At 43.7% G+C, this 22,613-nt stretch overlaps 1 protein-coding gene and 1 long non-coding RNA gene across 2 annotated transcripts in view; both read left to right on the forward strand.

Moving 5' to 3' along the window:
- LOC128782840 (E3 ubiquitin-protein ligase RNF38-like) overlaps window positions 1–22,613 on the forward strand; it is a 68,178-nt gene that overhangs the window by 16,170 nt on the left and 29,395 nt on the right. Inside the window, 3 exon segments of the mRNA XM_053933329.1 lie at window positions 4,497–4,667; window positions 12,415–12,576; window positions 14,832–14,938. Of these exon segments, the coding sequence (XP_053789304.1) occupies window positions 4,497–4,667; window positions 12,415–12,576; window positions 14,832–14,938 (440 nt within the window).
- On the forward strand, window positions 15,668–21,074 carry LOC128782849 (uncharacterized). The gene is made up of 2 exons (XR_008428904.1): window positions 15,668–16,050; window positions 20,947–21,074. It is a non-coding gene; the product is annotated as an uncharacterized LOC128782849 (long non-coding RNA).

The raw sequence follows: 22,613 nt of genomic DNA on the forward strand, positions 1-22,613 counted from the left end.
ATCGACTCCCTTCTCTCAATTTGATCCCAATCAGGGTTGCAAGGAGAGTGCTCTATGGAACAGTACCGGAAACAGAGATGTTATTTTGATTGTCACTTCTTAGCTGAACAAAACTAGAACTTATACTGTAACTATAACAGACATTAACAAACTTCAAGGACATAAGGATAACAATGTGGATGCTTCCTGAGGGGGGGTCGTGTTCAGGGTTGTGCTTCTTTCGGTGCTTTCCTCAGGACCAATTTCAAGTCTTTATCGTTTCTGTTGGCTATAGTCCATTCACTTGCCTCAGCTGGGGGTTGTATTGGACCCATCATTCGACTTTCATGAGTCCACCCCCGCTCCTTTGTTCTTACTGCGGTGTTTGTTGTAGGCAGCATCTGGAAGGGGCCTTCAAAGCGAGCAGTTAGTGGAGGGTTTTTCCATGATTTAATCAATACCCAGTCTCCCAGGTTAATACCATGTATTTTACAGTTCAGTGAGGAAGTCTGGGGGAGGTAGCCCTTTTTCCTTAGTTCTTCTAGGGTTGTTGTTACTGTTTCTGTATATTTTTGCATTGTCGTCCCCTGTTCCAGATGTTCCCCAATACTGTACGGGGCAAGAAAGGCATCCCAAACAACAGTTTGTAAGGAGAGACCCCTAGATCTGTTCTGGGTCTCATTCGTAATAGGGCTAGTGGTAAACATTTGATCCAATTCCATTTGGTTTCTAAGACCAATTTTGTTAAGATATTCTTTAAGGTTTGATTCACTCTTTCAACCCTCCCAGAACTCTGAGGGTGCCAAGGGGTTTGTAACTCCCACTTTATTCCCGGGGCCCTGATGACTTGTTGCAGAACACTGGATGTAAAGTGGGAGCCACAGTCCGAATCAATAATATTTACTAGCCCGTATCTCGGAATAATTTCTTCCAAGAGAACTTTTCTCACAGTTTGGGCTGTCTCCCTTCTCGTGGGGAATGCTTCAACCCAGTGAGTTAGATGGTCAACTATGACCAATAGGTGTTTATATCCTTGGGCTGGAGTTAATTCAGAAAAATCAACCTGAATACTCTGGAAAGGTCTTATGGCTAATTTTCTCCCTCCCAGAGTGGTTTTTCGTATCACTTTTTTGTTGACTTTTTGGCAGGTTAGACATTCTCCTGTGATGGATCTGGCTATTTCATATATTCCCATTCCCATGTAATATTTCAGGAAATGATCACATATTCCTTGCATTCCCCAGTGAGTTAATCGGTGTATCTCTTCCATCACTTTCCTGGTTATTATTTGGTTGAATATTTGTCACTCATCTGGGGTCCACCACTTTCCAGCCTATGTTTTTACCCCTCCCATTTTCTCTATTTCTTTTAGCTCCTTGTCACTGAAAATTGGTACCCCCTCTTCCCTTATTTTTCCCTGGTCTTCTTTTACCTTTAGGATTATGACTGGGTCCCCCATTTCTAAGGCTGCTTCTTTAGCCGCCAGGTCTGCTAATTTGTTTCCTTGGATTTCAGGGGTATCTCCTTTTTGGTGGCCTTTAATATGGAATAGGCCACATGACCACCCCTCGCAGCCACGGTGCTATAAAAGTCCTATGGTACTGTAGCCCCCCTTGCCTTGGTGTTGGCTTCTCTGGGCTCCAGTACCACCAGGCCTTCAGGAAGGACCCTGAATCTGGTCGCCTCTGGTGCCAGTTCACCTGTGAGGCTGATTTGCGTGTGACTCACTCTCTCACCACAGCCCCCACATTCCCGGAAACAATGGCTTGTTTGCGTGTCACTCATACCTTCACCACCACCTCCTACACGCCCAGGGGACGGCTTGCCAGGATTTAACGTCGCCTGCATGAGTGCCAGAACAAGGAGGGGTGAGGGGCACCTCACTCGGTCTTCCCTCTTTCGCTTCCCTCCATTCCCAGACGGTCTCCTTGTGGAAAGACGGAACCGTGGTACTAGGAGGTCCTCACTCACTCCAGGGCTCTGAGCCACTCAAGCTGCTAGCCCTGTCTCAAACACTCTGCACACACTTGCCCCCGCTGTCCCCTTGGCCCCTCCCCCTGCTTGTGGATAGGTGATACTTACTGGCTAGCATCTCCCTCCGTTGTGCCTCATGCTCCTCAGGCCTTTTTCCCGGATACCAACACAAGGTCCAGGCTGGCTCGTTTTTGCTTGGGGGGGGAATGCACCTTACTTAGGTGTAATACGGTACGTTGAGTACTGTATTTCTTATAACTACCCTTTTAACCCCTTTTACAATATAATAACCAAACTTTTAACAGTACATGTTTAACAATTATTAACTATTTTATAACAGTTTTTAACCTATTTTTGACACACTCAAGATTTGTAGATACCTGTGGTCAAAAAAGACCAGCAAAAGCCAAAAGGGTCCCAAAAAAAGCTCACAACGTTTTATTAGCAAACTACACACTTGGCATGGAAACTGATGTATGTTTTGCCCCTATCTTCTAATAATAAGAAGAATAAACGAAAAGAGGGAAGAGAGAGAGAGTGAGAGATCAGATAGGAGAGGAAAGAAGGTCCTGGGTCCAGCATCAATCCAGCCAAAAGGGTGTCCAGGGTCTTGGGAGCATCACCCAGGCTTTGTGGGGGCTCCTGTTTTAGGTAAGTTTTCCCTGTCTTGGGATTAGGTTTCTCGCTCTTCATATAAATGAGTTAGCATGCACAGTCCTTTCTTCTGGGCCTTTCTGGAAATGGGTTGAGGGGCTTTGAGGGACTTTTGGTGGTCTCAATCCCCCACTATTGGTCTTGCCCGCTCCTTGACCCCATTTCTGTGCTTCTGCTGTTGTTTATGTTGTGTAGTGACCATGGACCACAGCAGGAAAATTGGCTCCAGAAAGGTGCTGCCCTACCTTTGTACAACCCCCCTTTCCAGGCACATCGTGTTCTAACTTGCTGGCTTGAATGCCTAATGGTGTTTGAGGCATAGCAATGCATTAACTCCTTACTGCCCAGACCTCTACACTGCTCTAACAGGTCAACATCATTCTTGTGTTGATGACCCCATACCTGGACACAGCACTCCAGGTGGGGTCTCACAAGAGTGGAGTAGCATGGAAGAATCATCTCTATCAACCTACTGGGCACACTTTGTATCAAGCACAGAATATGGTTGGCCTTTTGTGCTGTGAGTGAATATTGCCAGCTCATATCAAAGTTTTCATCTACCAGTACCCCCAAGTCCTTCTCTGCAGGGCTGCTCTCAATCCTTTCATCCCCCAGCCTGTACTGATACCGAGGGTTTCCCCAACTCAGGAGCAGGACCTTGCACTTGGCCTTGTTGTACCTCGTAAGGTTCACATCGGCCCACTTCTCAATCTTGTCCAGGTCCCTGAATGGCATCATGTCCCTCAGACATGTCAACCACACCACTCAGCTTGGTGTCATCTGCAAATTTGCTAAGGGTACACTTGATCCCACTGTCTATGACAGTGATGAAGATATTAAAACGTACTTATTTCTATATGGACCCCTGAGGGGCACCAATCATCATTGATATCCATCCAGACATTGAGCTGTTTACCACTACTCTCTGGATGAGACCATTCAACCAATTCCTTATTGATTGAACAGTCCATTCATCAAATCCATCTCTCTTCAATGTAGAGAAAAGGATATTGTGGGAAACTGTGTTAAAGGCCTTACAAAAGTAACCTTCCCCTTTAAGGCTGGGACAGTTTACAACACCACACATTAATCTCCTGCACACATTCCTAGATACTGTGATGTCTGTTGAGCTCGTCTTGTTACATAGCTACTTGTCTGAAGAGCTCTTCTAACTGGGCACACTTTTGTAGCTATGACATCCACCACTGCCTTCAGCATCTAGAGGGATTAGGGGGACTTCCAGATACTGGAGTTCCATGCAGCCTGAGGTCTGGACAGCTATAATCGATCCTTTAGAATTCTGGGAATTCTATTTGGGTGGAGATGTCAGCATAGATAGTCTGTAGTGCTTCTGTTTGGGTTACTGCCTTGCAGTTGCAACAGATGAACACCATTTTCTATCAGCAGATCACCTTGAAGTCTCAGGACACAACAGAAAGGGATAGCAGGTACTAGCAAGAAGGGAAGGAAGAAAAGGGGCCCCAACTTCAGGCAATAGAATTGTTTACAGCACATTCTGAAATTTTTAGGTCCTTCAGTTATAACTAGCATTTATTTTCTTGGCATGTGCCTATAAATGTAACATATGGGAAGAATAGCAACTACTATGGTAAGTAAACCTGCTCCCCCCTTGGGAGTCTATGCCTGATAATGCAAAATGAACACACCCAACTCCTATTGACTTAATCTGAAATAAAAGGCCCTTTGCACCTTGCAAGTTTAGCTGGTATCATTATATTTTTAGACCCTGTTCTGTACTAGAATAACTGTTCATTGAGTTTCTGAATTAATTATTGTGTGGGTTGTGTTTGTAAGCTAAGGATAAGTGGACTGCTTTCTTTTAAAAATTTCCTTTCACTCTAGATATAAAATTTTTCATTTTCTTTCAGATGCTTCAGGCATGCTCAGTCCAACATCTACCAGTACCATATGCAGCGTTCCCACCTCTGATTTCTGATGACCCATTCCTTTTGCATCCTCCTCACCTTTCTCCACATCACCCGTCTCACCTGCCAACTCCAGGGCAATTTGTTCCCTTCCAAGCACAGCAGCCACCTTCAGTAAGTAATTCTTATTATCCCCTCTTCTAAAATATTTGGGTGTTGATCAGCAAATAATACTCTTGTCTTTCTAATAACATTCAGGTTGAGAGAATAAATGGATCTTATTTAGAGTAAGTAATAGGGTTTTGTAGTAGTGCTACCTGAGCAAGACTAAGTCTGAAGAAAAAAAAAAGTACTGTTTGAAATTAATTTTTGATTCTTTTAAGATTTCCTCATCTGTTGCCCACTCTTTTTTCTTGGAGACCTGTACTCCTGTCAGCCTGACAGAAGTTTGCTTTATGTATTGCTTCTGCAGGTGATGTTCTTCCAGAAAGTAAAAGAGAATATAGACCTAAGCATAGTGCAGCAGTGGTCTCAGAGAAAAAAAAAACTTTGTAGAGCGACCAGAAAGCACAAAGCATTATTTCTATTGCATGCTTGTACCACATGAATTCACAGTTTATTTAAAGTGAGTATCCCCCCGAACACTAGTGTGAAAAGTATTATTTAAACCTTCTACGGCCTACTGGAATCTCTTTTCTCCCTGCTTATGGAAATTATTGACTCGTTTCACTTAAACAAACTTCTGTGAAAAGTTAATGCCTTCATAATAGAGCTTATGCAAATATGAGAGAAGATGCTATTTTGAACACAAAGGAAAAAAAATAGATTTTGCAATTTCTACTTATTAATCTTCTGGCAGATGTTAGTAGTATCTGCTTACTAATCTTCTTCCAGGCACATTTGTCTCTTTGGAAGTCCACCAATATTTCATTAATACAGAAATACGTCATTTACGCATTACTGACAAATACTGCTCAGACTGTTTTTAGCAGTAACAAATACTGCTGTGTTAAATATCAGGTTTTATCACTACAGTAATAATTTCATTTTAGTCATGGGGGAACAGTTCCACATAGTTGTCTCTGATAATAAGGATGTTTTCCCCCAGAAAATGTTGGAGCTTCTTTCTTAACTTAGATTGCTAATTTAGCTTCAGAAATAGGCTCCATTGTTAACTTTTAGCTCTGTTTGATAGCTTGGGGTTTTTTTGCTGTCAAGTCTTACTAGAAAAATTATTTCCTTAAATATGCTGACTATTTAAAGTTTATTCACCAGAATGGGGAAACAATTTTCTTTTTCCTTTGCTTCCACAAGATGACTATCATATCTGACTGTTTTGAAGAATATGGAATTCAGTACTGGGAAAAGAAGGATGATTTAGTGAAATAATAAAGGTTTTCCTGAAAAATGAGACCAATATGAGCTGAGATTTGGATTGATCTTTCCTAATAACATAAGTATAGCTTCAAGATAATGTATTTAGCCTAAATAGGGCAATAGAATATTTATAAGTATAAATCATGGTGTTTATAATGAAGATTTTTGCCTCATAGTTCTTTTTGTAAGAAACTTCTTTATTTTTCATATATCACTGTACCTTCAATAATTTCTTATGGTGTTGAAGTAGAAGTATTTTCTTCACTTTGAGAACATGCCTCTATTAAGGAAGTCAGTTGCTGCCTTATATATGCAATCTGATGAAAGGGATCATAGGATCACAGATTCAGATGTGAAGACACCTCAGGAAGTCTCTAGTTCAAATTTCTGTTTAAAACAGAATCAGCTATGAGGCCAGGTGAGGGTGCTCAGGGCTTTTCCCAGTTGGGTCTTGAAAACCTCCAAAGATGGAGACTGCACAAATTATCTAGACTCCTCTTCCAGTGCTTGACTATTCTCATGGTGAAAAAGCTTCTATTTGTATTTAGCTGAAACCTCTTTTGCCCATTGTCTCTTGTCCTTCTACCGTGCAGCGCTGTAAAGAAAGAGCTTGGGTTCATCTTATGGATCAAATCTCTGCAGGTATTGGAAGGCCACTTAGATTTCCGTCCCTGCTCCCCCAAGCCTTTTCTTCTGGCAGAAAAAGCTCAGTTCCCTCAAGCTCTTCTAATAAGACAAATGCTCCAGTCTCCTGACCATCTCAGTGGCCTTCCTTTGAGCTTGTTTTACTTTAACAATTGTGAAAAACACGTTCACTCTCCTGTGAAAATTAAAAAAGTTTAATAAAAGACAATAGGCGACAAAGACCATAGAGCAAAGTTTATTACAGCCGGGTGCATCTTGGCATTCAGCCAAGACCACACTGTTATCTTTAGGGATACCCCTTAAATACCTTTTCCCTTACATCAGCCTGTTGCATATTCGTAGACCCTTATGCATAGTAAACATTTTGCCCAAACTAGTTTGCATGTTCCAAGAATTATTTAGCATGGCTCCTCCTTGGGTCCGCCTTTTTAGAGCATGCGTATTCCTTGGTTGTGGTTTTAGTCCATTCTTATTATCTCCAGTTTTTGGGCCCCGGCCCACACTGTCTTCAGACAGTGAGTGCTGATAGTTGGCATATCTGTAGCAGATGTCCTCATCCTATGTTCATTGGATGTTATCCCATCCAAGCAGGCATTTTAACACAAGCATACTTATATCAGCTATTTCACTAAGCTTAATTAACAACAGAAATAAAAAACTATATCTTTATAACAAAGTTACTTTAACACTATCCATTTTAATATTTGCGAAAAGCCAATATTATAATATGTATCTATAACAACGTCTTTTTTTTTTTTTTTTTTTTTTTTTTTGTATTTGAGTGCCAAAACAGGATGTAGTATTTTATATGAGGGCTAACAAGTGTTGAGTAGAAGGTGGAAAATCACTGCTCAATCTACTAGCTGTGCTACTGTTTGTTAATACAGCCTAAGATACTGTTAGCCTTTTGTGCTGCCAGGGCACACTGCTGTGTCCTGTTCAGCTTGCTGTATACCAAGGACCCCCAGGCCTTTTGAACAGAGCTGCTTCCCCAGCCTGAATTGCTGCCAGGGGTTCTTCTTTCTCAGGTGCAGGACTTAGCATGTGTCCCTGTTGAATATCACTAGGTTCCTACTGGCCCATTTCTCCAGCCTGTTCACATCCTGCTGTATGGCAGCTTTACCTTCCAGTGTATTAACTGTTCCCTGCAATTTGAGATCAGCTGTAGACTCCATGAGCAAGTGCTCTGTCTCTTCCAAGTGACTGATAATTTTTATAAGTAAAAATTAATCGAGCCATATTTAATAAAAAATAGATTTTTATTATGCGACCAAAATTCGGTCTGAGATAGCCACAATCCAATCAAAAATGTCAGTGCCGAGCCCGGGTATCGGCGCTGGGTGAGACACAGGTCTGACCGCTACAGCATAGGGTCCCCTATGTTCACACCAACCGTCCCGTCCAAGCGGTTTTGATACAGTTTATTTTGCCCGAGGCAGAGTCCCTTTTCTTCCTTTCAGAATTTCACATATTCATGTGGAGTTCTTTCTCTGCGAGGAACTGAACAAAACCATGTCTGGGGGAGTGATGTACATCCATGATTGAGTTCCCGGAATCTGGTATTGAGATGTATCTCTCTGATGGCTCCTGATCGCTCCAGCTATCTCAATCTTAGATATTTATCACGTATTCATCGTCCAGGCGTTCCTTGGATCACCTTGGAGAATGACCCATCTCCGGGCTGGCTACATTCATTCGTTTGCAAATGAGGTTCTCCCTCCTCTTGTCCATGGTGGTTTCGAGACTGTGATGCAATCCCTGACACTGACTTGTGCGCTTAAAAATCTTTTATAAGAATGTTTCTCACCAGTATATAATCTATATGTATAACATTTTATATGCACAAATTATGCCATATACACATAACAATAATGTTGAAGAGGATGGGTCCCTGTGGTATCCCACTTGTAACCAGCATCTTGGTAGAAGTATAACCCATTAACCACCATGATCTAAGCCTGATCATCCTGTCATGTATGTATGTGATAATTCGTGCAAATTAAAATATTCTTATAAAAGTTTCTAAGGAAAACTAAAATATAAAATGCACAAGCCAGCAATGGGGATTGCAACACTGCCTCGAAGCCACCTGGACAAAAGAGGGAGGGCTTCATTTGCAAGCTAATAGACGTGGCCAGCCCAGAGATGGATCATCCATCAAGGTGGTCCGAGGAATGCCCGGACGATGAACACGCGATAAGTACCCGAGATTGAGATAACCAGAACCATCAGGAAGATACATCTGAATACCAAACTCTGGGAACACGATCACGGGTGATCATTACTCTCCGGACGGGTTTTGTTCCACTTGCCACAGTGAAAGAACTCCACATGAATGGGTACAGCCCAGAAAAGAAGAAAGGGACTTTTGCCCCAGGCAAGAAAAACCGTATAAAAATTGCTCGGACAGGAAAGTCGGTGTGAAGCATAGGGGAACCTCTGCTGCAGTGGTAGAACCTGTGTCTCACCCAGTGATGATCCTGGGCTCGGCACTGACCTTTTTGATAGTGGCTTTTCGTTGTTATTCTCTAAATTTATATTTGGACTATTTAATAAATTTCCTTTAATTAATAAATTGGAGCATTCCATTTATAACAATCCAAACATTTTTTTATCCATCTAATTGTCCACACTTCCAGACTGTAACATCCAAACTTGGTGTGCTGGTTTTGCATTAAATTTATTATGGTGAGGAGGAAAAACGTCAGCCATGGAAGTGATTTTTTTCTGTGAGGAGCACTAACAACTTCCTCCATGCCTGGCAAGACCAATAGCTGGCTATCTCTGAAGATGGGCACACTGTTAATCCAATTAGAAAAGCTGGACACGCCTCTATGAATCACATTTAAGAACAAAAAAAGCCCGCTGAAAGTTCTTACTTCCTGCTCTCTACAAGAGAGTGGAGGGCCAGCCCAGCCCGGCCCCCTTTCCCAGCAGGGCCGGGGCGGGGGGAGCCGCTGGGCATCTGCGCGGCAGCCAAGATCCTGCCGCTGATAAAGCCATCCCGGTGCCATGAGCAACTATGCAGCTGAGATCAGCACCGGGAAAGGCCCTCACGGTCAGTGCCCGGCAGGGATCACGTGACCAACACCAACAGCGAGAGGCAATTCCCCAATGCAAAGCCTGGATGAGATTAACCTTTTCAGTGCTGGAGAACTCTACAAAATCTTTTCAATTAATAGAGCTTGAGAAGAGATGAACCTACAGGTACCAATTCTCTCCCGAATCAGAGAAAAATGGAAAAGTGAAGACACATGAGGCGAAAAACATGGCAACACCAAGGTCAGTGGAGAAGGAGGAAGAGAAGGTGCTCTGGGCTTCAGAGCTGAGATTCTTCTGCAAGCCATGATGAGGACTATAATACAACAGTTTCCCTGTAATTTCTAAAGCGTATGGGGGGATGTAGTCTTCACCCACAGCCCATGAGAACTGGCATATATTGATGTTGAAAAGCTGTGATCTGACTTGAGTAGAGAGACAGAGAACTTTTGCTTTCAGAGACAGAAGAAGAGGACCCTTAGCTTTTATATTAGAACAGCTCATCCTTATAAACTGTACCCTATAAGCTGAAATGGCCCACAAAAACAGTTGTGGGAAGACTGCAAAGTGTAGGAGGGACTTCATGATTGCAGATTCTGGGCAGGCTGCTTTTTGTGAAAATTAAACCCACAGTGAAAAGTTCACAGAGACTCCTTTCCCTAAGTGAACTGAAGAAAGATTCTTTCTAGAAGTGATAAACTGACTGGAAAAATCCCAGGTTTTGTCTCTTTACTGAAATAGACATTTTTGGAGTTCACTTAAGTTAACAAAATGAATTAAGCATTTCTATTTTAGCTTATAGGGTTATGTGTTGAATTTTAACCTTTTACTTAAGAAACCTCTGCCATGGTTCAAAAGGCATAAGAAAATGTAAATTTCTGAAGCTTCTTGCATAAAAGAACAATACCCAGGGATGCAAAGAACCCAGATAAAGAAGCCCCTCTGTCTCTAAGCCTATCAAGATTGACAGATGTTCACAGATAAGTACTGAAGGACCAAAAGCGCATGTGCAGAGAGGAAAAGTTCAAAAGTTCAGTAATGAGGAAGACTAAAATCTTCAGCCTCAGAAGACCCCTGAGACCCCCGTGCAACCACCACAGCAAACCATGCATGCCCAGAAGGGCGTGGACCTATTTAGCATGAGAGGCAAGGACAGGCGGGGCCAGGGGTTGAATATGCGTGGAAAAGTTGTGCAATGTATTTCATATGGAACATCTTTGTGAATAAAAGTGTGGGCCAGACTGAGGCTCGGCGCACAAGTTTTTGGAGAGCTATCTCACTTGTGCCGGGCACCGACAATACATACCCACTTCATAACTACCCCTGGTTGTTGAGTCTATTTATTTATTCCACGTATCGCTTCATTACACTGTTGGTGGGAAGGAAAGAGGGGCTGGGGTGAGGAGAGGTGTTCTAAGCATTTATTTTTGTTCTTATCGTTCTTCTTTTAATTCTTTTAATAAAGCTTTCTTTATACCTTTTAAAGTTTTGAGCCTGTCTTGCCCTTAAAGTATTTTTCTCCTAATCCTTATCTCAACCCCATGAGCTTTATTTTAACTGATTTTTTTCTTCTCCTCTGCTCAATTATAGCAGAGGAAAATGAGTACATGATTTTCGTGAGTGCACTGGCATTTGGCCAACAGTCAGCCTGCTACCTTTGGTTACAAGAATATTGTGAGAGATAGTATCAAAAGCCTTACTAAAGTTGAGGTGAATGACATCCACTCCTCCCCCTTATCCACAGATCCAGTCATCTTGTCATACTAGAAAATCTGCTTGATTTTCCCTCAGTATAGCCATGCTGACTATTCCCTCTTCCATATACCCAGAAATATGTTCCAGGAGGACTTACTCCATGATTTTCCATGGGACTGAAGTAAGGTCGACTGGTCTGTAGTTTCCCAGATTTCTCCTTTTTTGATGATGAATGCAATTTTTACCATACTCTAGTTGTCACAGATCTCCCCCTATCTCCACGATCTTTTAAGGATTATAGCAACCTTAAAAGGACATTAGCCAGTTCTCTCAGCACTCTTGGATGTAGCCCATCTGGTCCCATGGACGTGTATTGATCAAGTTCTCTCAAGTAATAAATCTCTGACTCGATCCTCATCCACTGATAGTGGTTCTTTTCTAGATTCGTCTCTGCCCTAGTGGCAAAAGAGGGAGGAGATGTGGGGGGTTATGGTCACTGTTTAGCAGTCATTCTCTGCTGCACCTTTCTTTTCACACCTTTCCTCTGCTCTGGCATGGGTTTTTCATGGGCTGCAATCTGTCACAAAACTTTGCTCTATTGTAGGTTCTTCCATGGGCTGCAGTCCTATCAGGAAAATCTGCTTTGGCATGAGTTCTCAATGTGCCACGGTTTCTTTTGGAAATATCAATCTGTTCCAGAGTGGGTCCTCCATGAGCTTCAGGGAATATCTGTTCTGGTGCCATGGAGCACCTCATCATTCTCCTCCTCTGACCATGGTATTTCCTCTGCCATTTCTCATGCTGTTTTTCTTTCCTCCTACTAACCATCCAGCTTTTTTTTTTTCCCTTTCTTAAATAGTTTTTCACAGAGGCACTATCAGCACTGCTGATTGGTTCAGCTTTGACCTGCAGTGGGTGGGTCCATTGCTGAGCCAACTGGAACCAGTTGTCTGGCACAAGGGAGCCCTTACCTCTTCCCACAGAGGCTACTCCTGCAGCCCCCTGCCTCCACTTCCAAAACCTTGTCACAAATACCAACTCCAACAACTCCATAAAATTTTCACAACTCCTCAAAACATATAATTGGAGTTTTGGATTTTTGGTATTAAAAATAAATATCAAAACTGGTTTTCTATTAATACAGTAAACCCTATGTTTCTTTTAGCCACTTCAAAGGATAGACAATGAAGTAGAACTGCTTGGAGAACATCTTCCTATAGGAAGCTTTACCTACCCTCCATCACCTCATCCACCAACATTGACTTCCTCAGCTTCTATCCAGTTCTTAGCCCACAATCCTTTACACCAAGAGATTTCATTTGGAGTAGTAAGTATTGGTTTTGTGCTACATCTTCATGCATGCTCAGTTCAATGTCTTGATCTTTGCTCTAAGTTATATAACCATTTTATTGAAAATGGCATTTTTGCAATTTAATTTCATTAGTGGTTGCAGCTGTGGAAAGTCAGGGTGGTTGGATTTTAGGGTTAGACTTACTTCATAGAGTCCAAGGGCTCAAACTTGGAAGAATGAAAACATGGCTGTTGTGGTTTGGAATAGGAGGAAAATTTAGGGAAGTGATGTAGAAGCTTTTTGTATAAGTGATAGTCTGTTAAACTACTGAGAAGCTGGACATGCTTCTGTGAAAGATATATGTTAAAGACGAAAGAAACCAGGGAAATCTTTTTATCTTTTCTGGTTGGCGAGGAGGTGGTGGGCCCCGGCACTTTCAATACTTCAATCCTCCCTCGAGTGAAAGAAAGGAACAAGATGCAAGCATGTAAAGGAACAACATGAAAACATCGAGGTCAGTGAGGAAGAAGTTAAGTCCCAGATGGGAGGGAGGAGAAGATGCCTTAATCGTAGGGCTAAAATCCTCTTATAAACTATGGAAAAAAGACTTTTTTTTTCCCTATAACACATGAAACTATAGGGAGATAAAAGTGTTAACATTTATATCAAGCAAAGGCCTCCATGCTAAAGTAAGCAAATATTAAAGTAGCTATGATCTCATGAGCAGTTTGAACAGAGAAAAAGAGTAGTCCTGTGCCCCCAGGAGAGGAAGAAGAAGATCAGAAGATCTCTGTTCCCAGGGATGAAGATAATTTTGGAAATAGATAATGAGAAATTTTACCTTTAAACAGCTCATCTTTAAAACAATACCCCATAAGTCAACATGGCCCATCAACAAGCTGTGGGAAGGCTTGTAGAAATGGAAAAGACTTCATGATGGCAGGGTTCCCCGGGTGGCTGTTATTCATGATGAAATTGAGAACCACAAGAAAACTATTTTTTCCTCTTGTGGAGAAGTCTCCATAACTTTAACAAGAGGGACTTGTCTCCCTAAGTGACCTGAAGAAAGACTATTCTAGAGGTGGTAAACTAACTAGAATTTTAAGCTTTATTTCTTTACATTGTCAGTGGGAAAGAAAAGGTTGTAGGGGGAGAAGTGTTCTGAAGGATTGGTTTTGATTCTTACTTTTTTTCTTTTAGTTGCTTTTAATAAAATTTTCTTTATACCCTTTTAAAGTTTTGAGCCTGCTTTGTCTTTTTCCTAATCCTATCTCACAGCAGGAAGTGAGTGTATTGGTGATTGACTAGCACCAAAACCTACCACACTCTTTAGTACAATAGGCCAGAAAATCTTAAAATTAGGGAAATCTTAAATTAACAAATCCAAACCACTACAATGGTTTATACCAGTGAAAGAACTCCTGTATATATGTTGTTTAGAATTCTCATTCCTACCCAACCAACTACACAAGCTGGCGCATTGCGCCAAGTTGAAAGCCCTTGTCTTTTGGTTTGCAGCATGTTCACCAATTCAAGTCCTGCCTGTCCAAACCAGATGATATACAAAGCCATACAAAATGCTTATTAGCTAGCTGTCCTGGTTCTGTCCAGGACAGAGTTAATTTTTGCAGTAGCCATGAGGAGGCAGAGCCTGAAGCCCTGTGAGCATGGCTAGAAAGTTATTCTGTACCACCTCACATCAGTTGTCAGGGGACTCTCTGGCTTCCGAGAAGAAGGGTGTGGCTTTCCAGTGGAACAAAGCATGGCAGGGTAGGGAACCCATCGGCCATTGTTCACTGTCGCCCAGGGTCCACAGTGAGCATTTTTGCGCATGAATCACCCCCTTTTTTGTATAATTTTGTTATTAATATTGTTGCTGTTACTGTAAATTTTTTTATTCCATTGCTGTTTCCAGTAAATTGTTCTTATCTCAATCAGTGATCTCTGCCTTTTGTGCCTCCCATTTGGGGGGAGGGGAGCAGTTAATGATCTCTTTAGTGGGAGTACTAAATTGGGGAAGACAATTCCTAAACCCCAGCACTAACTTACAAGGGTTTCTGGTTAGCATTGTTACTTTTTATTTCCCTCAGGATAGTATAATTGTAAATTACTGATGAGATTTGTTGGTTAAAAATAATTCATTTTGAAAAGGCTGGTACTTTTCGGCTTGGACAGGGCTGGCTTTTTTTTTTTTTTTTTTGATAATGCCTTATTTAAAATGTATTTCAACACTCATTTTTCACTTAATTTCATTATTAAATAAGACAAGACTTTTTTCTTCCTTTTTACAGCTTTACCCACCTTTTATGCCTTGACGACTCACAGGGCACAGTAGATACCTATCACAGCAAACAATGCCACCACACTCATACCATCCCAGCCTATTACCATATGTACTGTAAGTCCAAAGCAGATTGTACTTGTAGACTATTAAATAACTCTGCAAGCTAGTTGATCCCCTCAATATTTTTTTTTTATGTTTGTGCTCTATCACAGGTTATAGACAGTTCAAACAATCCCAAGGAATAAGAAAGCTTGTAGCTATTTTAAAAGTTTCCAGTCTATTTAAACAACTGAACAGTTTGATGATAATGTAGTTTGGGGATCTTCTATGCCTCTTTTTCTGTTGAAATCTCCTTAAAGATATTCAGTGTAGAATGACTGCACTTTGTTCTTGCATAACAATTGAGTTATATCCATGGTTACATCCTGTCGTGGGGACAGGACATTTTCATGCTCATTATCCCAATCGTGGTTTTTGTTTCCTGTCCTCAGTTTGTTTTGTCTTCCTTCCCCCCCCCCCCCGGCTGGCTGCTGGCTTGCCGCTTAGCTTGCTTGCTGCTTTTGCTTGCTGCTGGCTGCATGCTTTGCTGGCTCTGCTTTCCTCTCTTTTTTCTCTGCTTTTCGCTGGCTTGCTTTTTTGCCATTTTTTTTTTCCTTTCTCCCGGTTTCCGTTGTTCCCTTCCCCCCCCCCCCCAAGACATCGGACCTACTCCGGGCAGGAGCTCCCCCGGGGTCTGCGAAAGAAGCTGCGTACCCTCTGCGGCGAAGAGAGATACAGCTCAACCCTCTTGGACTGGTGAAAACATCTGTGGTCATCTTGGGCTATTCCTCTTGTGCTGGGGAGTGTTTTTTGTTGTGCCTTAATAAACAAGTTTTTTCCACTTCCCCTCTGAAGGAATTCCTCCCGAACCCGGTGGTGGGGGGGAGGTTGCGGAGGGTTTGGTTTCCTATAGGGGGCTCCTTTGGAGGTGTTTTCCCCTAATTTGTCCAAAACCAGGACAAATAATTTGGTGGCCCGTACGGGGAGGCCCAGACAAAGTGGAAAAAACTTTATTCTAATAATATTTTTGGCTTTAACCGTTCTGCGGGAATATTGGTATGTCTTTTTTTAAAGTTATGATGTCATTGGGAGTGAAAGCCTGCCTCTATTTGTGGTCATTAGGGTTCTTCGAAGTTTTGATCGCTTTATGGTCCCTGGAGTTATTTTCTTATCCAGAAGTAGCTCCGGTATTGTCCCTAATACGTAGCTTTTGTAGCAGAGGGGCACTAACGAGAATATTTATCGGGCTGGGCTTGGCTGTAATACTCTGCAAGGGGCTTATAAAAATGTTGTTATCGGCTCCAGGAATGTATAACTCGTGGTTGTGGCTGTGTACTAAATTTGTTATGGGGGAGGAGGTTTTTCAGCCTTTGCTTTCCTTTTCCTCCTCCGAATTGTTTACATCTCTGTTAGGAAATGTCCTGTCCTCCCTGACTGCCAAGGATACCATCTTTCTGTTATTTAATTTAATAACCTTTCTCTATACTGTCCGCAGATTATATAAGATGAAGGAAGGATTATCGGCGACAGCCCGACGAATCTATAATTAGTTGGCTGGTCCGCCTTTGGGATGCGGCAGGGGAGGCTACCATTCTGGATGGCACTGAAGCAAGGCATTTGGGGTCCCTGTCACATGATCCTGTCATCGACCAAGGCATGATGAGGGGCGCTAGCCCTCAAAGCCTCTGGGAACGGGTCCTGGACAGCGTAGCACAAAGATATCTGTGTGCCGATGAACTCTATGTCCAGCAGACACGATGGAAGACCATAGAACAGGGGATCCAGCGCCTGAGGGAGATGGCAGTGGTGGAGATCATTTTTTCAGAAGACGTAACAATTAGGAATCCGGACCTTGTACCATGCACACCCGTAATGTGGAGAAAACTGGTGCGACTTGGGCCACCTGAATACGCTTCTGCTCTAGCAATAATGAAGCGGGAGGAGGTATATGAGACTGTGCTTGATATGGCAAAGAAGCTTCGGGCATATGCGGATGCTGTACATGGCCCGACCCATGCCAGAATTGCAGCTGTGGAGACACGACTGCAGGAATTAGAAGGAAAAATAGAGGAAAGCCGCAAGAAACTCAGGGAAGAGATTAAGGAGGACCTCCTCCAAATCTCAGCTGTGCAAATTAGAGGCCCTGGCACCCAACGCAGACGTTCCTTTGTTGGGGAGAGAAGGTACACCCCACGAGCTGAGTTGTGGTTCTTCTTACGTGAGTCTGGAGAAAACATGAGGAAATGGGATAGGAAGCCTACTGCTGCTCTGGCACAATGGGTGCATGAATTGAAGGAAGGTAAGAAAAGGAAAGCAGCCCCAGTTGCCCATAGCCGAACAGCCAGGTATGATGATGACACGTCTGACCCCCTTGAGGGAACCTCCAAGACATATGCCCAAGGAAAGAATGATAATCAGGCATAGAGGGGCCCTGCCTCTAGCCAGGTAGAGGCATGGGAAAATCGTGTTTTCTGGACGGTGTGGATCCGATGGCCTGGCGCATCAGAGCCACAAGAATATAACGCTTTAGTGGATACTGGTGCACAGTGTACGTTAATACCATCGGGATATGTGGGGGCAGAGCCTGTTTTCATTGCCGGTGTGACAGGGGGATCACAACAACTGACCCTGGTGGAAGCTGAGGTGAGCCTGTCTGGGAAGGAATGGAAAAAACATCCCATTGTGACCGGCCCAGGGGCTCCATGTATTCTGGGCATAGACTTCCTCCGGAGCGGCTATTACAAAGACCCGAAGGGACTCAGGTGGGCCTTTGGAATTGCCGCTGTAGAAGCAGAGAGCATTAAGCACTTAAACACCTTGCCTGGACTGACAGAAAACCCATCTGCAGTAGGGCTCCTAAGAGTTGAAGAGCAACGAGTGCCAATTGCGACCTCGACAGTGCACCGCCGGCAGTATAGAACGAATCGAGATGCCGTGATCCCCATCCACAAACTGATTCGTGAGCTGGAGAGCCAAGGGGTGGTTAGCAAAACCCACTCACCCTTCAACAGCCCCATCTGGCCTGTGCGTAAATCTGAAGGAGAATGGAGATTGACTGTGGACTACCGAGCATTGAATGAAGTGACTCCACCACTGAGCGCTGCTGTGCCGGACATGCTGGAACTCCAGTACGAGCTGGAGTCCAAGGCAGCACAGTGGTACGCCACTATTGACATTGCTAATGCGTTTTTCTCCATTCCTCTGGCAGCAGAATGCAGGCCTCAGTTTGCCTTTACGTGGAAGGGAGTGCAATACACCTGGAATCGACTGCCCCAGGGGTGGAAGCACAGTCCTACCATCTGCCATGGACTGATCCAGGCTGCACTAGAAAAGGGTGAGGCTCCAGAACATTTACAGTATATCGATGATATTATTGTGTGGGGGAAAACGGCAGCAGAAGTGTTTGAGAAAGGAGAGAAAATAATCCAGATTCTCCTGAAAGCCGGTTTTGCCATCAAGAGGAGCAAAGTCAAGGGACCTGCTCGAGAGATCCAGTTCCTGGGAGTGAAGTGGCAAGATGGACGGCGTCAGATTCCTACGGATGTCATCAACAAGATCACAGCTATGTCCCCACCAACCAACAAGAAGGAGACGCAAGCTTTCTTAGGCGCCATAGGCTTTTGGAGAATGCACATTCCTGAGTACAGTCAGATCGTGAGCCCTCTTTACCTGGTCACCCGCAAGAAGAACAATTTCCATTGGGGCCCTGAGCAGCAACAAGCTTTTGCCCAGATTAAGCAGGAAATTGCTCATGCAGTAGCCCTTGGCCCAGTCAGGACGGGACCAGAGGTCAATAATGTGCTGTACTCTGCAGCCGGGAACCATGGTCTGTCCTGGAGCCTTTGGCAGAAAGTGCCTGATGAGACTCGAGGCCGACCGCTAGGATTTTAGAGTCGGCGCTACAGAGGGTCTGAAGCCAACTACACCCCAACAGAGAAGGAAATCTTGGCTGCCTACGAAGGAATCCAAGATGCCTCAGAGGTCATTGGGACAGAAGCGCAACTCCTCCTGGCACCCTGACTACCGGTGCTGGGGTGGATGTTCAGAGGAAAGGTTCCCTCCACCCACCATGCCACCAGTGCTACATGGAGCAAGTGGATTGCCCTCATCACGCAGCGCACCCGTATTGGTAAACTGAATCGCCCTGGGATTTTGGAAGTGATTACAAACTGGCCTGAAGGTGAAAACTTTGGTCTCACTGATGAAGAACAAGAACCAGTGACACGGGCTGAAGAGGCTCCACCCTACAACCAATTGCCAGCAGAGGAAACACGCTATGCTCTTTTCACTGACGGTTCCTGTCGCGTTGTAGGAATGACTCGGAAGTGGAAAGCAGCTGTATGTAGCCCCACACGACGGGTCGCAGAGGCCACTGAAGGAGAAGGTGGATCAAGTCAACTTGCTGAACTCAAAGCCGTTCAACTGGCCCTAGACATTGCAGAAAGGGAGAAGTGGCCGAAGCTCTACCTCTATACTGATTCATGGATGGTAGCCAATGCTCTGTGGGGATGGCTGGAGACATGGAAAGGGGCTAACTGGCAGCGTCGAGGAAAACCAATTTGGGCTGCTGAAGAATGGAAAGACATTGCTACCCGGGTAGAGAAACTACCTGTGAAGGTTCGCCATGTAGATGCTCATGTCCCCAAGAGTCAAGCTAATGAAGAGCAGCAAAACAATAAGCAGGTAGATCAGGCTGCAAAGATAGGGGTGTCAAAGATAGATTTAGATTGGCAACACAAGGGGGAGTTGTTCCTAGCGCGATGGGCCCATGATGCCTCAGGCCATCAGGGTAGAGATGCCACCTATAAGTGGACACGAGACCGAGGGGTGGATTTAACCATGGACAGTATTTCTCAGGTTATCCATGACTGTGAGACGTGTGCTGCCATCAAACAGGCCAAGCGAGTGAAGCCCCTATAGTATGGGGGATGGTGGTCCAAGTACAGGTATGGGGAGGCCTGGCAGATTGACTACATCACACTGCCCCAGACACGCCAAGGCAAGCGCTACGTGCTCACAATGGTGGAAGCCACCACAGGATGGTTGGAAACCTACCCTGTGTCTCATGCTACAGCCCGTAACACCATCTTGGGCCTTGAAAAGCAGGTCCTTTGGAGGCATGGTACCCCTGAGAGGATTGAGTCATACAATGGGACTCATTTTAAGAACAGCCTTATCAACTCCTGGGCTAGGGAACATGGCATTGAGTGGGTGTACCATATCCCCTACCATGCACCAGCTGCAGGCAAGGTGGAGAGGTACAATGGACTGTTAAAAACCACCTTGAAAGCATTGGGTGGGGGATCTTTCAAAAACTGGGAGCAGCATTTGGCAAAGGCCACCTGGTTAGTTAACACCTGAGGTTCCACCAATCGAGCAGGTCCTGCCCAGTCTGAGTCCCTGAATATAGTAGACGGAGATAAAGTCCCAGTGGCACATATCAGAGGTTTGTTAGGGAGGACAGTGTGGATCAATTCTGCCTCGAGTACAGACAAACCCATTTGTGGGATTGTCTTTGCTCAGGGACCAGGTTGTACATGGTGGATAATGCAGAAAGATGGAAGAACACGATGTGTACCTCAGGGAGACCTGATTGTGGGGTGAGACTCATATGCAAACATCTCAATTTGCTGGATGTTACTGCCATTGTTTCTACATTAAACCACACAGACATGGGACAGAAGGAAATGTGTAAATGTCGAAAGTCAGAGCAAGTGAGAATGGAAGGGAATGTGTAAGTGTGGAAGGTTTGAGCAGGTGGGAAGGAAGTTCAGTAACATGTTCACGATATGGGATAAGGGGTGGAATGTCGTGGGGACAGGACATTTTCATGCTCATTATCCCAATCGTGGTTTTTGTTCCCTGTCCTCAGTTTGTTTTGTCTTCCTTTCCCCCCCCCCCCCGGCTGGCTGCTGGCTTGCTGCTTAGCTTGCTTGCTGCTTTTGCTTGCTGCTGGCTGCATGCTTTGCTGGCTCTGCTTTCCTCTCTTTTTTCTCTGCTTTTCGCTGGCTTGCTTTTTTGCCATTTTTTTTTTCCTTTCTCCCGGTTTCTGTTGTTCCCTTCCCCCCCCCCCCCCCCACAAGACATCGGACCTACTCCGGGCAGGAGCTCCCCCGGGGTCTGCGAAAGAAGCTGCGTACCCTCTGCGGCGAAGAGAGATACAGCTCAACCCTCTTGGACTGGTGAAAACATCTGTGGTCATCTTGGGCTATTCCTCTTGTGCTGGGGAGTGTTTTTTGTTGTGCCTTAATAAACAAGTTTTTTCCACTTCCCCTCTGAAGGAATTCCTCCCGAACCCGGTGGTGGGGGGGAGGTTGCGGAGGGTTTGGTTTCCTATAGGGGGCTCCTTTGGAGGTGTTTTCCCCTAATTTGTCCAAAACCAGGACACATCCTAAAGTCTACTTATGTAAGATAAAGATCTAACATTCCTTAAAAAAAAAAAACAAACAAAAGAAACCCCACAGGTAAATAAATTTACTCTTAATTACTGAAATATATTGAGAGGAGCCTTCCTGGGTATGTGTGTGTTTTGGGGTTTTTTTGGGTTTTTTTGTTGTTGTTGTTGTTGTTGTTTGAGAGGGTTTCTTCCAATAATCTGTTACAGCTTTTGAACTTCTGCACCTGATTAACCATTTCTGGAAGAGAAGGGATGGTAGAAGTAGCATTAAGGGATTATCAGTAACCTTTTAAAGTAAATCCCATCTGCTGTAGATCAGATGTATGACAGGGAACTTATTGTTCTTTATATGTTCTGTTTTGGAAATTAATACAAAATGCTTGGAAAATGAAGATTTTTTTTAAAGGTGTCATTGATGGAGATAATCTAACTTTGTAATTTGTTGTTTTGCCACAACATCTATAATTTCTGACTCTGCTATTCGACTTGCATCAAAATAGTACCAGGATATATGACTCATTGAAGTTTTTAAATTTTGCATTGTGCATTTTGACAAAGTCTGTTCTGATGTTATAGTTGCTTGTCTGTTTACTCAGGCAAGATTGCTTATGTGTCACAATCATTCCTGATTAATTTATAGTGCCGAGGATTTTTTATTTCTATGGTTGTGCATTAAACTTTGACACATATTCTTATTCTGAGATGGCAATGCTTTTCTAACTAAAGGAAAAACCCCAGAAAAATCACATGCTCTTCCCTTTATATCTGCAGAGGTTCTTCTCTGGCCAAATCCATGTTATATGGGAATGCATAGTTTGGTCTGCTGTCAGTGTGGAAGTTGGCCCAGTACTATGTTGTAATTATCTTTGTTATGTGCATTATTGAAAAGGAGACTGAGGGACAACCTCTTCAGCTTCCTGAGGAGGGGAAGTGGGGAGGGAGATGTTGGTCACTTCTCCCTGGTATCCAGTGACAGGATGCTTGGGAATGGTTCAAAGCTGTGTTAGGGGAGGTTCAGACTTGACATTAGCAAGCGTTTCTTTACTGATAAGGTGGTCAAACAGTGAAACAGGCTTCCCAGGGAGGTGGTTGATGCCCCAAGTGTGTCAGTGTTTTGGACACGATATTTGGACAATGCCCTTAATAATATGCTTTAACTTTTGGTCAGTCCTGAAGTGGTCAGGCAGTTAGACTAGATGATCTCTGTTGGTCACTTCCAACTGAAATACTCTATTCTATTCCACACTATCCTATTCTATTCTGAGTGCTTGAATGCTTTTGTATTGGGAGCTAAATGAATTTGGGTTATTAATCTTCATTGATATATAAGTCAAATTTAAATCTGGAAACTCT

This window comes from Vidua chalybeata (genome assembly GCF_026979565.1).
Source record: "Vidua chalybeata isolate OUT-0048 chromosome W unlocalized genomic scaffold, bVidCha1 merged haplotype SUPER_W_unloc_1, whole genome shotgun sequence".
Lineage (NCBI taxonomy): Eukaryota > Metazoa > Chordata > Aves > Passeriformes > Viduidae > Vidua > Vidua chalybeata.